Here is a 15,393-nt window from a genome sequence, read left to right as displayed (position 1 = left end):
TCCTTTGGTGTCTAATGTTATTCGCGGAATATATACATTACCTTTCTTGTCGCCTGTTAAAATTTGCATCGCTTCTCCGTGATCATAAATATACACCTGACCGAATTGTGTTTTCTTTGAAATTAAACTTGTCGTTGGTTTAACTGTTGCGGGACCACATATTCTCAGAGCGTATTGTCCATTATTGTGTAAATCTACGTTTTTATGCAATGAATGATGTGAAGGCGAAAACACTTTGTTTTCTGCTGTTTGCCTTTTATTTCTGACCTCGCTTTGTCCTGCTATTTTTTCAATTACACCTGGTCCTGATGATTAATTTTGTTTTGTTTGCGCTAATGTGATCTTTACTATCTCTTTTTTATACTGTAGCAACTGACGTAATAAAGTGTCACAAAAGTTTTACTTGAACAATTGCAGACTTCATAACCCTAAACACAACTTTCTGGCACCCTCTCCAACCCCTCATCCCCCGAGTCTCGCCCAATCAATCAATACCCTGCTATCAGTCTTCTGTGCTGTACTCTGCCCTCCCTCAATCGGACCTAACAGTCACTTAAAACAAAAAAAGGCTTCAAACTGGCTGGGACGTTACAATACTTTTGAATTTTACTGCTTTCATATTCTTTACCCTTCTCTGCATGTGTATCACGCCATCGTTTGTTTGAGACTTTCGAATTCCACTGCTTTCATAATCCCTTATCTGCCTTTTTTTCTCTCCAACGCTTTTGGGTTTCTTTTCTTCACGCTGCTCATTTTTCTTTGCTTAGTCGTTGACGTTTTATTTACGTTGTATTGTCCTTATACGCTTTATATGTGCTGAGAGCACAGGATCTGTGCGTGCCTTTACACGACTGAGTGTTTTGCTGGCCATGCTCTTATTTGATATTGTTTGCATCTTGTGGGTTTTTTAAGTGTCTTCCGAGAACTTCCGACAAGATCACATCTTGTCACCCTGCTTTTCCTTTCCAGGATTTTTTTTTTATAATAGAGAGATAGTAAATTAGTGCCAAAGCATCACTAGCCAGATTCAGCCTGCTGCATTTAGTGATTCAATTAAATGACTCATTCATAGGATAATGGCCCGGGATAAAATTATATTGGCTTAATTAGAAATAATCTAGTCTTCAATGGTCTCTGTGAATACAAAAGAGGACACACAAATGTAAGGTATTATGGATTAATAATGGTTATTAGAATACTTACAAACATCATTTTAAACTCCCAGGTAAGTCTTTTGATTAATAATTTTGATTGAGTGCCCCTTTTTTACAACCCTAAAAACACATGGTGTCAACAAATGATGTTGACAAATTTTTATATTTACATTTATGACATGGAGACCCAAATTCAGTAGGTTCTGGCCTTGTATTTATACCTGGGTTATGTGAAAATAATTTGTGCCTTGGCAAGTTTAGATCTGCTGAATAAGTAGTAACTATGTCAAATGCAATTACTGTTAGCAGAGTAAAATCAGATTTTTGTAATTACTGTCAGTTCCAGGATTAAGACTAAATATTTGCTTAACAGATGTACTTACTAAAGTAGCAGGGTAATGCATAGTATATGAAGAAGGATTAATAGCTTAAAAGATATTTTCTTCATTGTTTGCAGTTTAAACTTCACTAGCTAACACTCTTAATATTAAATTTGTCTTACAGAAAGATTTAAGATAACTTAAATTAAACAATTCTCCGAAATTATACAATTATAAGTGTTTTCAGAAATCATTGATAGATTTTACATGGTTTTCTTAACAAGCTGGTGAATTACAGAAGTTAGTGAGAATGAGTCATTCAAGCAAGTTTCCTTTAAGAAATGATATTACCCAAAATTAAATGCTAACATAATATTAATTGTATTCAAAAATTACTTTATAATAAGGAAAACGTATTGTAAACTTATGGGACTTTCTGGAATCCAATGTAAGTCACAACGAGAAATAATACCATTCTATTAACAGGATTATGATTTATCTGGCAACATTGCTAATTATACAGACTTAAATGTTACCTAAAGAATGTCAGTAGAAATACAAAAAGATGGTGCTGGGTATAATGGGTCAGGTGTCTGGGTAATGTGAGTGCCATCACAAGGAGTTAGATGAATGTCCACTGCATGATCAACTTTAATGCAAAACAGTGACCTGCAAGTAAAATCACATGAACATTGAATAATAATCACCAAAATATACACATAAAGAAGGAAGACATGTAAATGTTTGTATAATTTATTAAAACATTTTTTCCATGTATCATGTCACTGTACTATATTACTGAACCAACTATAAGTCACATCTTTAAATGTAATTTTAATACCGTAATTTAGATCATTTGGCCAAGTATAGATTATGATCCAGGAGTGGTGAGTGACTGACAAATTGAATAAATAAAACTCTAATTAAAAAGACAAGAAGTACATCTGCTGTGTAAAACCTGACCTCAAACAGAGACAGCAAAGTATAATTCAAATGAAAAAAGAATTACTCAATTACACAGTAAAAAAGGCCACTGAACCAATAATTTCCTTTTTGCATTGTTTTCCAAGACTTAAGCATTGCCAAAATTAATAGTTCTATTAATGAGAACACTGGAAGCCCTGATATAAGACTTATAGCAACGAATTAGCACAGATGAAGACTAATTCAAAGAAGCACAAGCAGCAGGATTACAGACAGAGAATCAATGAACAGAGAAAAAATATTGTCCATACTGCACAAATGTTCTGAACACAAACTCAGAAGCATATGGTCACTATGGGCTCCTGAGAAGAAGAGCAGTGACTCTAGGGAGACAGGGAGGACTAAACATAAGTTAGCCTCATGGAGATCCAGTGGATATAGTTCACATTGGTCACAATAAAATAAATGACCAACACCAGTTGCTAGTTCTACAGAATAAAATTAAGCAAATAAAATTTACATATTGAACAAACTAGTCAGTTTGCGCCGAGATAAAATACTAATCCAGGAAAAGGCTGATTTTTATGTGGACCGGTAGTAGCATACAGAGTCCTCCATAATGTTTGGGGCAAAGACAAATTTTCCCTTGATTTAACTGCTCCACAGTTCAAAATTACGAATTTAAAAATTCAGACGTGATTAAAGAACACATTGCAGTCTTTCATTTAGGGGATTGTATACATTAGAAATGACAACACTTTCTCTATATGTCATCCCCCCTCCCCCCCGCCCCCATTTCATGGCAGCATTATGTTTGGGACATAAAAATGATCAGTATATTATAGCAGTCATAGGCAGTGTTTTGTTGCATAACCTTTACATGCAGTAACTGCTAGAAGTTTGAAATTCATAGACATCAACAGGTGCTCAGTATCTTCTCTGATGATCTTCTTCCAAGCCTCCAAGGCAGCCATTTTCAGCTCCTCCATGTTTCACAGACTTGTCCTCTTCAGTTTTCTCTTCAGCATATGGAAGGCATGCTCAATTGGGTTTAAATCAGGTGACTGGCTTGGCCATTCGAGTATTTTCTGTTTTTTTAGCTTTGAAAAACTGTTATGTTCCATCTTCAATGAAAGTAAGTGTGCCAGTACCCGTAGCAGCCCTAACAATCCTACCACAACATTTAACAGATGAGGTGGTATGATTTGGATCTTGGGCAGTTGCTTTTCATCTCCTTGTTCTGTCTCTCCACAAGATCTTGTTCCAAATTATTGCAGGCTCTTTTAAGTTCTTTTTCTTAAACCGTAATCTGGCCATACCTTGCGATGGGGTGGTGCCCTGTCCAAGCTTGTTCCTGCCTTGTGCCCTATGTCAAATGGGATAGCTCCAGCACCCCCCATGACTCTGTTCAGGGCTAAGTGGGTTAGAAAATGACAGACTAATCTGGCCATCCTATTTTTGTTGACGAACTAGTGGTTTGCATCTTGCAATATGGCCTCTGTATTTCATATATAAAAACTGTTGTAATTTCTACATGGTATAACCGACATGCATCCAAATACCGTTAAAATGTATGCAAAGTGCACTTTATTCACATACAAACTGATTTTGTAATTATAAACTGTGAAGCAGAGGGGTAAATAAATGAAAATGTGTCTTTGTTCTAAACATTATTGAGAGCACTGTATGTGATTTATATTTTACCTCCTACCATTGTGAAATATATGGCACAAGACCCGTTTTAACTTTTATGCTATGGATACGGCTGGAACTGGCTCCAGCAGACCCGCGTGACTCTGTAGTTAGGATATAGCGGATTGGATAATAGATGGATGGATGGATACTCAGCTACAGTATATCTTTTCTTCAGACTAACAATGTTTCTCCTATTGTGCTCTTTATTACAGAGTTGAACATCTGAATGATGAATAGAACTGTGTTTGAATACAGAAAAACAGGAATATTATTAAATTGGCGTGAATGAAACAGACCAAAGCAAAATCAAGTCACCTTTTAACTTAGCAGGTCTAAGTATTCATTATATTGAATCAGCAGGGAATTTTGGTATTATCTTTGAAACCTGTATATCTTTAAACAAACACATTTTCCATTTGTTTCCCACTTCACAAAAATAAGAAAATTTAAGGATTTTATAGCTGCATGATACAAAAACTAAATTTATACATTTATTTCTAGAAGAGTTGACTACTTCAATTGATTATTTATAGGCCGTTTAAATCATTCTCTTTTGAAAATTATTCATTATATTATATACTAGCAGACCTCGTGCGCTTCGCTGCAGTTGCTGTAGTTGGAATAATTATGTATCTACATGCAACTTATAGAGCTTCTTTATATACAACATTTTTGGTTTGTCCTCCTGGAGCCAAAATATATACATTTTCTCTATGACTAATTTGTGAATATGCTACATAAAAAATAGAAACGGGAAAAACGGGAATACCGGCACACCGCGTCTACTAAACACTAAGAAACACTAAGTAGGAACACTAAAGGAAAAAATACTATTCAGAAAGTACTGTGTCTAGTAAACAGTAAATCAGTACAGGAGAGAGGACTAAACACTAAGGAAAAAGAACGGCAAGACTGTGTCAGCTGCGGAGCTCAGCTCGGAGCGAAATGAAGTGAATGAAATGAGGTGAATGGGAGGGGAGATGATCACATGACTCCCCCACCCGCCTTAACTCTCAATCTCTCCACAAACACAGTCTCTCGGATCCCAACTCTCCTTTATATAAATCAGTAAAGGAGAGAGGCCTAAACACTAAGGAAAAAGAACGGCAAGACTGCGTCAGCTGCGGAGCTCAACGGAGCTCAGCTCGGAGCGAAATGAAGTGAATGAAATGACGTAAATGGGAGGGGAGATGATCACGTGACTCCCCCAACCACCTTAACTCTCCATCCCTCCACAAACACAGTCTCTCGGATCCCAACTCTCCTTTATATGTATAGATATATAGTCACACATGCGTGTTTAGGAGACAACTAGGCTTCAATACATGTAATTCCACAGCGGACCGGGGGTGGCGAAGTGCACTAATTCTCTCTCTCGATCTCTTACAGATCATTCTAGGGAAATCCTTCCCGGCTCTGGGGCAGTCAATGATGTCACTTCCGGCTCCGGTCCTGATGACATCACTTCCCTTACTGGCCTTTAAAGCCGCCATCTTGTCGATAATAGATCAGTTCTGTTTTGGACTCTGTTGTGTGGAGATATCTGTGCTTTTGCATCAGTTTTGCAGTCGTGAAAAATTATACAGGTGGCCGCCCCAAACCTTCGCAATGTCTTATGGTCGTTCTTCTTACAGTGGCGTAGTTGGCAGGATAATAAAAGTCCAGAAGAAAACGGGACAAGACCTGAATCATGACCAGGTGGGAGAGTAGTGGGGCCGAGCTTCTGGGTGGGGGTTTTGCCTCGGATTTCCGAAAGAACCGGTGCAGACTCCACTCCCTTTGACTAATTCCAGGCCACATAAATTAAATAGAGAGAGTGTCAATGGGACACACAGATGTGGGCTGGTCTCTATGGGGGAAGTGACAGGGACTTATTATGTTCTCTCGGAGAAGAGAGCTGTCCTCCCCACGGGGGCCAAGGCCCCAGAGCAAAGTGGGGATTCCCCAGACCAGCAGGTAAAGTCACTGCAAGCATGGAGGCTAGATCCTGAGCGGTCTACCCAAGAGCAGCTTGATGCTCTATGGGAAACAGTGGCAAATTGGTTAAAGCCCTCTGAGTGCTCCACCTATCAAATAGTGAAAAAGGTAGCCTGTTTTATATTAATCAGTAATCTTGCAGATCATTTCACCCAACCGGTCTGGGGAGACTTTTCCAGTGTGAACATGCTCATCGAGCTCATAGAAACATCTAGGACAGCCTCGCAATTTGGGAGAGCAGAACGGTCCTTTATCGGATGCTGTGGAGATTATGTTCCTCCTTATCTGCCCCCTCAGCATAAACCAGAGTTTGCACCGGAATCCTTGATTCCGCGGGCGCGGCCCTCTCTTGGGAGCAAGGCAGAATGTAAGTGGAAAGAGGGGGGTGGATTGTGTGCACTTTTAAACCCCTTGTCAATGGCTCATATGGGAGAGGTCATTGTTAACAGATTTAAAGTGGAAGCCCTTTTTGATTCCGGCAGCAATATTTTAATTGTTCATCGCCAGTATGTACTACCACGACAGTGAATAAAAATAAAGACCAGTATAACCTGTGTACACTCGGATATCTGGTTCTATAAATCCGCCCGATGTTTCATCAGCCAGGGAGGATCAGTTAAAAAAAAATCACCGTAGCAGTCCTCCCAAATCCACCTTTCGCTGTGATTCTCGAACAGGACTGATCTGATAGTAAAAGTGGTGAAGTACTGACCCCTACTAAACTGAATTTGGGCTTAGTAACAGATAGGAATTCTCCATCGCAGGTTGTCTCCACACCATGTACTTAGCCGGCAGAGAGAGATATGGAGGGCCAAGAGGAGGATGGGGAGCTTCCCGGACCGTCGCAGAGTGTTGCGTCATCTGTCCGCGTCTACGTGGAGCAGGAGGACTCCTCGCCCCTTGAGGTCAGACCAGACCCTCTCTCAGAGTTAAGCTTCCAATTTAGACAAATACTGGCCTCGTTTAAAAGGGAACAATGGAATGATGATTCCCTTAAATTTGCTAAGAATGCAGTTACACTAGTCAATGGCCAACGCACCCATCAGCCCATGCCACAGGGGTCCCACTTTGTTATTGAAAATGATTTATTATATTGGATCAATGAGCACAAGGGGGTGCGGAAGCTGTTGCTAATCCCACAAACTTTCCGCCGGCAGGTTTGTGAGTTAGCATAAGCCCACCTCCTAGAAGGCCACCTAGGCACCGAGAAAACATTAGAGTGTATCAAGCTCCGATTTTATTGACTGGGAATTAACGAGGAGGTTTGTCACTTCTGTATCTCTCGTCCTGAGTGTCAGCTACGGCAAATTCCTAGGAGGGACCGTGCTCCTCTTGTTACCCTTCCCTTATAGATGTCCCGTCCGAAAGAACAGGAGTCAATATAGTGGGACCCTGGAATCGTCGGCCTGAGGACATAAGTATATATTAGTCCTTGTGGATTATGTGACCCGATATCCAGAAGCTGTTCCGTTGCGCTCAGCTAATTCTAAAGCCATCGCATGGGAACTGGTAGGGGTCTTTGCACGAGTTGGCATTCCTAAAGAAGTCCTTACAGACCAAGGGACACCGTTTACCTTGGAGATGTTCAGGGAAATGGCCAAGATTCTTAAAATAAAGCACTTAAAGACCGCGGTGTATCATCCTCAAACCGATGGTCTAATGGAGTGGTTTAATCAAACTCTCAAACAGATGCTTTGCAAGATGGTCAGCGGGGATGGAAGGAATTGGGGTCAACTTCTCCCCCTCGTACTCTTTGCCTACAGGAAAGTCCCACAAGCCTTGACGGGGTTCTCACCCTTTGAATTATTATATGAACAACAACCACGGGGCATATTGGACATTTTAAAAGAAGGTTGGGAAAGAGAGGGTCTTCCCTCAACTAATATTTTGGAATATATCGCACAGTTAGGCGATAAGATTTGAGAAAATTCAACCCATATTAAAAAGTCACATGGAAGAGGTGCAAGCAGCACAGGCCCGCTATTATGACCGTGGCACGACGCTACAGGAGTTACAACTGGGGGATCGGGTCATGGTGATGGTTCCCACCTCCCATTCTAAACTACTTGTCCATTGGCAGAGACCATTCGAAGTTAAGGACAGGAAATGGCTCATCGAATATTTGGTGAAACGGCCCCATCGTCGGCCAAGCGAGCGGATATATCATGTGAATCTGCTGAAACCGTGGAAGAAAAGGGACCCTGATCCCTCCTCCGGCCAGTCCCACTCATTCTTTGCTCAGACCAACACACTTAACTGAATACTCGACAGAGGCGAGAGCTTGAAGCAGTTATCTCGTCTGTCCCAGAGGTGGTAGACTAAAAACCAGGAAGGACCTCTCTGATTAGCCACGACATTGTGACCAAACCCGGGGTTATAGTCCGAAAGCGCCCCCATCATCTTCCCGAGGCAAAGAAAGCTGAAGTGGAACTTGAAATCAAGTGCATGCTAGACTTAGGAGTCATAGAGGAAAGTCATAGTCCCTCGTCCAGCCCAATAGTCTTGGTTAGTAAGCCTGATGGAAGTTGGAGGTTTTGCAATGACTTCCGTCGACTTTATCAGGTCTCACAATTTGATGCTTATCCTATGCCTCGAGTGGACGACCTCCTTGAGAGGCCTGGACAGGCAGAATATCTGACATGACCAAGGGGTACTGGCAGGTTCCTTTAACGGACTCCGCGAAGGTTACGATTATGTTTAGCACCCCTAGTGGGCACTAGCAGTATTGTGTTCTTCCATTCGGGTTACACGGGGCTCCTGTGACTTTCCAGTGTCTGGTGGATAAAGTGCACCAGCCCCATAACACGTATAGTGAGATCATCTACTCCAGCACCTGGAAGGAACACCTACAGCACGTCTGAGCGGTATTACAGATGCTGGGTGAAGCCGGTCTTCGGATCAATCCAAAAAAATGTTTTTTTGGGTTGAAAGAAGCCAAATACTTGGGCTACCTATTGGGTCATGGTACTGTGAAGCCACAGTGCTCTAAAATAGATGCCATTTTGAAACGGTCCCATCCGTGAACCAAGCATGTCCAAGCATTTCTTAGTTTAGCCGGGTATTACTTCTGGTTTGTACCACGCTTTTCAGAGAGAGTTGCGCCCTTGAGTGATTTAACAAAGAAGAGGGCTCCCAACATGTTGGTATGGACCAATATGACGAAAGCTGCATTCAGTAACTTAAAAAAGGGCTCTGAAGTCAGCACCTGCTTTGAAAGCACCTGACTTTTCGCTTCCTTTTATCCTCCAGACGGATGCTTCGGACACAGGTCTAAGAGCAGTGCTGAGCCAAAGCGTTGATGGAGCTGAACACCCCGTCATGTTCCTGAGCCGGAAACTGCTGGATCGGGAGACCAGGTATGCGGTGGTGGAAAGAGAGGCTCTGGCGATTAAGTGGGCAAATACAAAGTTGAGGTACTACCTCTTGGGTTGGGAGTTTACACTTGTCACGAACCATGCACCTTTACAGTGGATGGCCCTGCATATGGAGTCCAACCCTCAAGTCACTAGGTGGTTCCTTCATCTGCAACCTTATAAGTTCTTGCTCATTCATCGGAAAGGTTCTCTCCACACCAGCGCCGATGTTCTCTCACACATTCATGACCTCTCGGTGCAGGATGCCCAACCCAACGGGTCTGGGCTGAGGGCGGGGTCCTGTCACACACATGTGATTAGGAGACAACAGAAGGGCTTGAATACATGTAATTCCATGCCGGACCAGGAAGGAATGAAACCGCCAAAAGTAGAGGTCAGTTTGAAAAGTTCCTTACAGCATAATGGTGAGAACCACCAAAAACAAGACGTTATTTTCAAAAGTTTGTTACGGGGCACGGCACGAAATGAAACATACTTAACATCTGTAAGTACAGTGTATTGGATGAGCATGGGAAATTGGGGCTTCTTACGTATATTAGAAGTCGCAGAAATAGCGAGGAAGGGTTTCCCCTATGTATATATGCAGTTTAGGGGTACATCCGTTTCCCCCCCCTTGGGTGTTGCAATATGACATGAAACATACCTAACCTTTGTAAGTACACTGCAAGGAATGAGCATGCGAAATTTCAGCTTCCCACCTATATGGAAAGTGAGAGAATTAGTGAGGAGTCAGTGAGGGCTTTCCCTTTTATATGCATAGATGTACATTATCTTGTGAATATTACTATAACATGGTCAAATATTGAAATATTGCTTCTTAAATAATAAATGTTATTCAATATAGACACCTTTAAACTAAACTGTCAGACAAATCTATTCCCCATTGGACATTTAAAATAATGTTGAATTAGTTGACATTAAAGATACAGTGGGAAGACTCATGTCTTTCTATAATTGTACAAGTTACACATATCTCCAGTTGCTCACTTATAGCAGTCACATTAATCAGTCTTGAAAATGTACCCTGACAGTCCTCAGACAAAAAGGAAGCTTTACAAAACGAGGGTCTAGAGCTGTTGCTTATTGACAGCAGCACTGAATGAATGAAACATAAATGAAAAACAAATGGCCATTGTGACTAATAACTGATATTATGGAGCTACTTCAAATCATCTGCTTTGAGCACACACTCACTTTTGTACCACAGGTTCCTTTGAAAATTCCAATTTCTGATAAAAACTGCTATAGATTGTTATTTTTTGAGCACAGGGCAAATTAAAAAGAAGCTAGGAGCTAAACGTATTCTCCAGTGCAGATTGTTCAGGCTCTACTCATTTAGATGTCGACTGAGACAACATTTCAGGATGACATAAGGGATATGTGATATCTCAAATTTGTTGCGTTACAACAATAATTAACGTCCGAGATGCACAGATTACATATAACTTTGCTGCTATTCAGTTTTTCTTTACCAATGCCCCGTTTGAATCTGTAGTAAGTCCACACATCTGATTTAAGTGTCCAAGACATTCATTTCAGTTAAAGAGGACACACTATTTTAAAACGAAATAGTAAAGTCTGTTTTGTGTAGAAAGCCTTAACAAGCGCATTAGCGCCATCTACTAGATTGGATGGCGAAAATGAAGAAATAAGCAAAAATCCTCATATAGTAATTGAGCAGGATAGAGATTCGTAAAATTGTTCTTGAGACTTTAAGAATTGATATTATATCATTTAAACGAAAAATAATGATTAATTGGAAAATTGATATATTTGCCCAGAGCTAATCTACACACTGCATCCTGAATTTCCACTTCTTTTAGTTGGATCACCAGCCTCTTATTTAAGACTAAACCAAATTTTACTGAAAATCAAGATAAACACTATCATATACACCTCTTGTTATATAAGTTTGTTTCCTCATCAGATTTTTCCCAACATATTTGTGAAATGTGACCTTCCAGTCTGAATCCAGGCCGTTTACAAAAACACCAACTCTTGACATGTGATGCTCAATCTTTTCCTAAATGATTGCTTCTAATAGTTTTCCCATGGTGCATGTCAAACATACTGGCCCATATTTACTTGGATCGGCCCAATGACCTTTTTTGTATAGTCATATGAAAAAGTTTGGGAAACCCTCTTAATTCTTTGAATTTTTGTTTATCATTGGCTGAGCTTTCAAAGTAGCAACTTCCTTTTAATATATGACATGCCTTATGGAAACAGTAGTATTTCAGCAGCAGTGACATTAAGTTTATTGGATTGACAGAAAATATGCAATATGCATCATAACAAAATCAGAGAGGTGCATAAATTTGGGCACCCCAAAAAGATATTACATCAATATTTAATTGAGCCTCCTTTTGCAAATATAACAGCCTCTAGACACCTCCTATAGCCTTTGATGAGTGTCTGGATTCAGGGTGGAGGTATTTTTGACCATTCTTCCATACAAAAATCTCTCCAGTTCAGTTAAATTTGATGGCTGCCGAGCATGGACAGACTGCTTCAAATCACCCCATAGATTTTCGATGATATTCAAGTCAGGGGACTGTGACGGCCATTCCAGAACATTGTACTTCTCTCTGCATGAATGCCTTTGTAGATTTCAAACTGTGTTTTGGGTCATTACCTTGTTGGAATATCCAACCCCTGAGCAACTTCAACTTTGTGACTGATGCTTGAACATTACCCTGAAGAATTTTTTGATATTGGGTTGAATTCATCCAACCCTCAACTTTAACAAGGGCCCCAGTCCCTGAACTAGCCACACAACCCCACAGCATGATGGAACCTCCACCAAATTTCATAGTAGGTAGCAGGTGTTTTTCTAGGAATGCGGTGTTCTTCTTCGCCATGCAAAGCGCTTTTTGTTATGACCAAATAACTCATATTTTGTCTCATCAGTGCAAAGTACTTTGTTCCAAAATTAATCTGGCTTGTCTAAATGAGTATTTGCATACAACAAGCGACTCTGTTTGTGGCGTGAGTGCAGAAAGGGCTTCTTTCTCATCACTCTGCCATACAGATGTTCTTTGTGCAAACTGCGCTGAATTGTAGAACGATGTACAGATACACCATCTGCAGCATGATGTTCTTGCAGGTCTTTGGAAGTGATCTGTGGGTTGTCTGTAACCAATCTCACAATCCTGCACATATGCCGCTCCTGTATTTTTCTTGGCCTGCCAGACCTGGGTTTAACAGCAACTGTGCCTGTGGCCTTCCATTTCCTGATTACATTCCTTACAGTTGAAACCTCTGAGATAGCTTTTTGTAGCCTTCCCCTAAACCATGATACTGAACAATCTTTGTTTTTAGATCTTTTGAGAGTTGCTTTGAGGATCCCATGCTGTCACTCTTCAGAGGAGAGCCAAAGGGAAGCACAACTTGCAACTGACCCCTTCTCATGATTGGACACACCTGTCTATAAAGTTCAAGGCTTAACGAGCTAATTCAACCAATTTGGTGTTTCAAGTAACCAGTACAGTATTGAGCAGTTACATGCATTCAAATCCGCAAAATTACAAGGGGACCCAAATTTTTGCACAGCCAGCTTTTAACATTTGATTTAATTTCATACAACTAAATACTGCTTCACTAAAAATCTTTGTTCAGAAAACACCACAGTACTTAGATGTTCCTAGGAAATGAAACACATAACACTGTTATCTTTTTTGTTGAAAGTAGAGTAAATTATTATGCAGGCTGAGAGGGGTTCCCAAACTTTTTCATATGACTGTATATTAGACTCACATTTGCTAGATTCCAGTCCTCAGAAATTTCCCGTGTGTCATGATGTTCAAAAGGTTTTATATTTATACACAACTCACTAACTTTCTTAGGCATTTGAGGAGAAATGTTATCTGGTTCCTGTACTTTGTTTCATTTCGGCCTATTTAATCTAAGCAGCACTCCTCCTTTACAGTTTCCAAATCGCTCAGTACCTCCTTAATACTCCATATACTGTAACTACTCGGACAGTATTGACTTCTTCACACATGTAAATTACAGAAAAATGTGAACTAGGAGCTTTCGTTTTTTCAAAGAAAATACTTAGTTTGCAATATTCACAGTATTTCATTTATGCATGATTAATAACAGAGGTTTAGCATTTAAACGGTGAATTCAGAAAAATCACAGCTTTCAATCACCAATCACTGGTTTCTTCAAAGGAATTTTGCTGTCAGATGCTAAAGTTGCTGCTTGCAGATCCAGCCTCTGGGGTTCGAATCCCTTGCTCATTTGTGGTGTGCTTGGATTTGCACAATTGAAGATTCTAATGTGAAGAACTTATGGCCAGACAAGGTTGGACTCTTTGAGCCTGACCTAGAGTGGTTTTAGAATATTTGTTAGGTTTGTTTGCTTTTTGTTTTGCAAAAATTAACTGCACTCCACAGTCACCACAGTGTCAGTGCTACTTATACTTTCTTAAAAAAAAAAAGATGCACCTCTTAAAATATTTTTACAAAGCATGAATGTTTTCACAATATCAAGCATGTGTACATGAAATAATTCTGTGAAATTTTTTTGAAAGCAAACGGTGAAATCGATCACAACATCCGGGAGACGAGCGTAACTCTTTATTGTTACTCAAAAGAACATACAACCACGGGACTTTATACAACACAGTCCATCAGCAACCAGAGACATCCATGTTAAATCTTAAATTTTTTACATATTTTGATTTTCCTCTTTGTCTTATACCTTTTCACCTTATTTAATGAATTTAAATAATTAAAGTAATAATTACATTTTAAATATTTAAATAATTAAAGTTCAATTTTAAATGTAATAAACAAAGGAAGACCGTTAGCCCATTTAGCTGTATGTACAGGGGTGTGACAGACAGAGGAATGGAATTAGCCTCTTACTGCTGATTGATAGCGAATGGTCCTTTTTGTTCAGAAATCACCCAATCAAGAATACCTAATTAATAATGTATATCATTACTTTAGATACGTTACTCCTCACATACCACAACACATGTTCAACTTCTTTAAAGTTAACAATCTTAACAGATGCGGAAACGTAATTTTGAATTTCCACCCAAAACGTTTGGGGATAAAAACAAGTAAATGTGAGATCGTTTCTTTTCCATTAGCACAAAACGTACAAAGTTCATCTTGATCATGCTTAGATTTGGCCAACAGGGTACATTTTATGTACAATTTCTGACTTCTTTTTTTATCTTATGTGTTAGAAAATATAGATTTAGGATTATTCGTACAGTTTACCAATCAATATTCTCAAATTTTGAGTTCCAAATGGGATTACATGAAGGCAATTCACAAGGTTTACAATCACCTTACATGAGCATTATTACGGTTTCTGTCTATTAACGTGACGTTTTCAATATATAAAACGTTCGCAGCGGAAAAATGATTCACAACAGTAACATCTACATTTCCATTAATTAAAGCGTGACCGCCTCAGGACGTATTAGCCGCCAGGCAACGATACATCAGCCGGTTAGGTGTCCTGTGCGCAGAGTCCGCAACGAGGTCACCCGCGAAGCTAATTCGTGGTGTGGGGGCGCAGAGGCCGAACCGAACCTTACACTCAACACAATAGACAGGCTATACTCTTTCTTCTGAGCTGTTTCTAATTGGAAGGCGCTTCCGGTCGTACCATTTACGGACACTGTTACTGCTCTGCTTGCTGACAAAGGCTGTCAACACTTCCTTACCACAGAATACGATTTTTAAAAGTTTACTTCGATGACAGAAAATCCAGAAAATTAAACTTCGCTCAGTGTAAACATACTCACAAGTATATACATTATAGCTGAAATTATAGAGTACGTATGCATTTAAAATTACACACATTTAATAGCGAAAATATCTAACGTACAAAAATTTGAAATTAGCTACACATTTAAGTTAAAAATAATTTCTCCTACCTCAAATCATAAACTACCCTCAGTCATCACTTCCTGGTACTGTTCGC

The 15,393-nt window shown here is 39.9% G+C and overlaps 1 protein-coding gene across 2 annotated transcripts in view; it reads right to left on the bottom strand.

Moving 5' to 3' along the window:
* The window catches only part of slc37a3 (solute carrier family 37 member 3), a 60,953-nt gene extending 45,560 nt beyond the window's left edge, over window positions 1-15,393 (bottom strand). The window contains exons 1-2 of one of the 2 annotated variants that reach the window (XM_039760673.1): window positions 15,347-15,393; window positions 2,011-2,143 (exon numbers count right to left, since the gene is read on the bottom strand). In XM_039760673.1, the coding sequence (XP_039616607.1) occupies window positions 2,011-2,087 (77 nt within the window). In that variant the 5' untranslated portion in view covers window positions 2,088-2,143; window positions 15,347-15,393. The remainder of the gene's footprint in view (window positions 1-2,010; window positions 2,144-15,346) is intronic. The other variant, XM_039760674.1, reaches the window with a different exon arrangement.

The sequence above is a fragment of the Polypterus senegalus genome, chromosome 8, assembly GCF_016835505.1.
Source record: "Polypterus senegalus isolate Bchr_013 chromosome 8, ASM1683550v1, whole genome shotgun sequence".
NCBI classification, from domain to species: domain Eukaryota; kingdom Metazoa; phylum Chordata; class Cladistia; order Polypteriformes; family Polypteridae; genus Polypterus; species Polypterus senegalus.
This window is presented reverse-complemented; position numbering and strand designations above follow the sequence as displayed.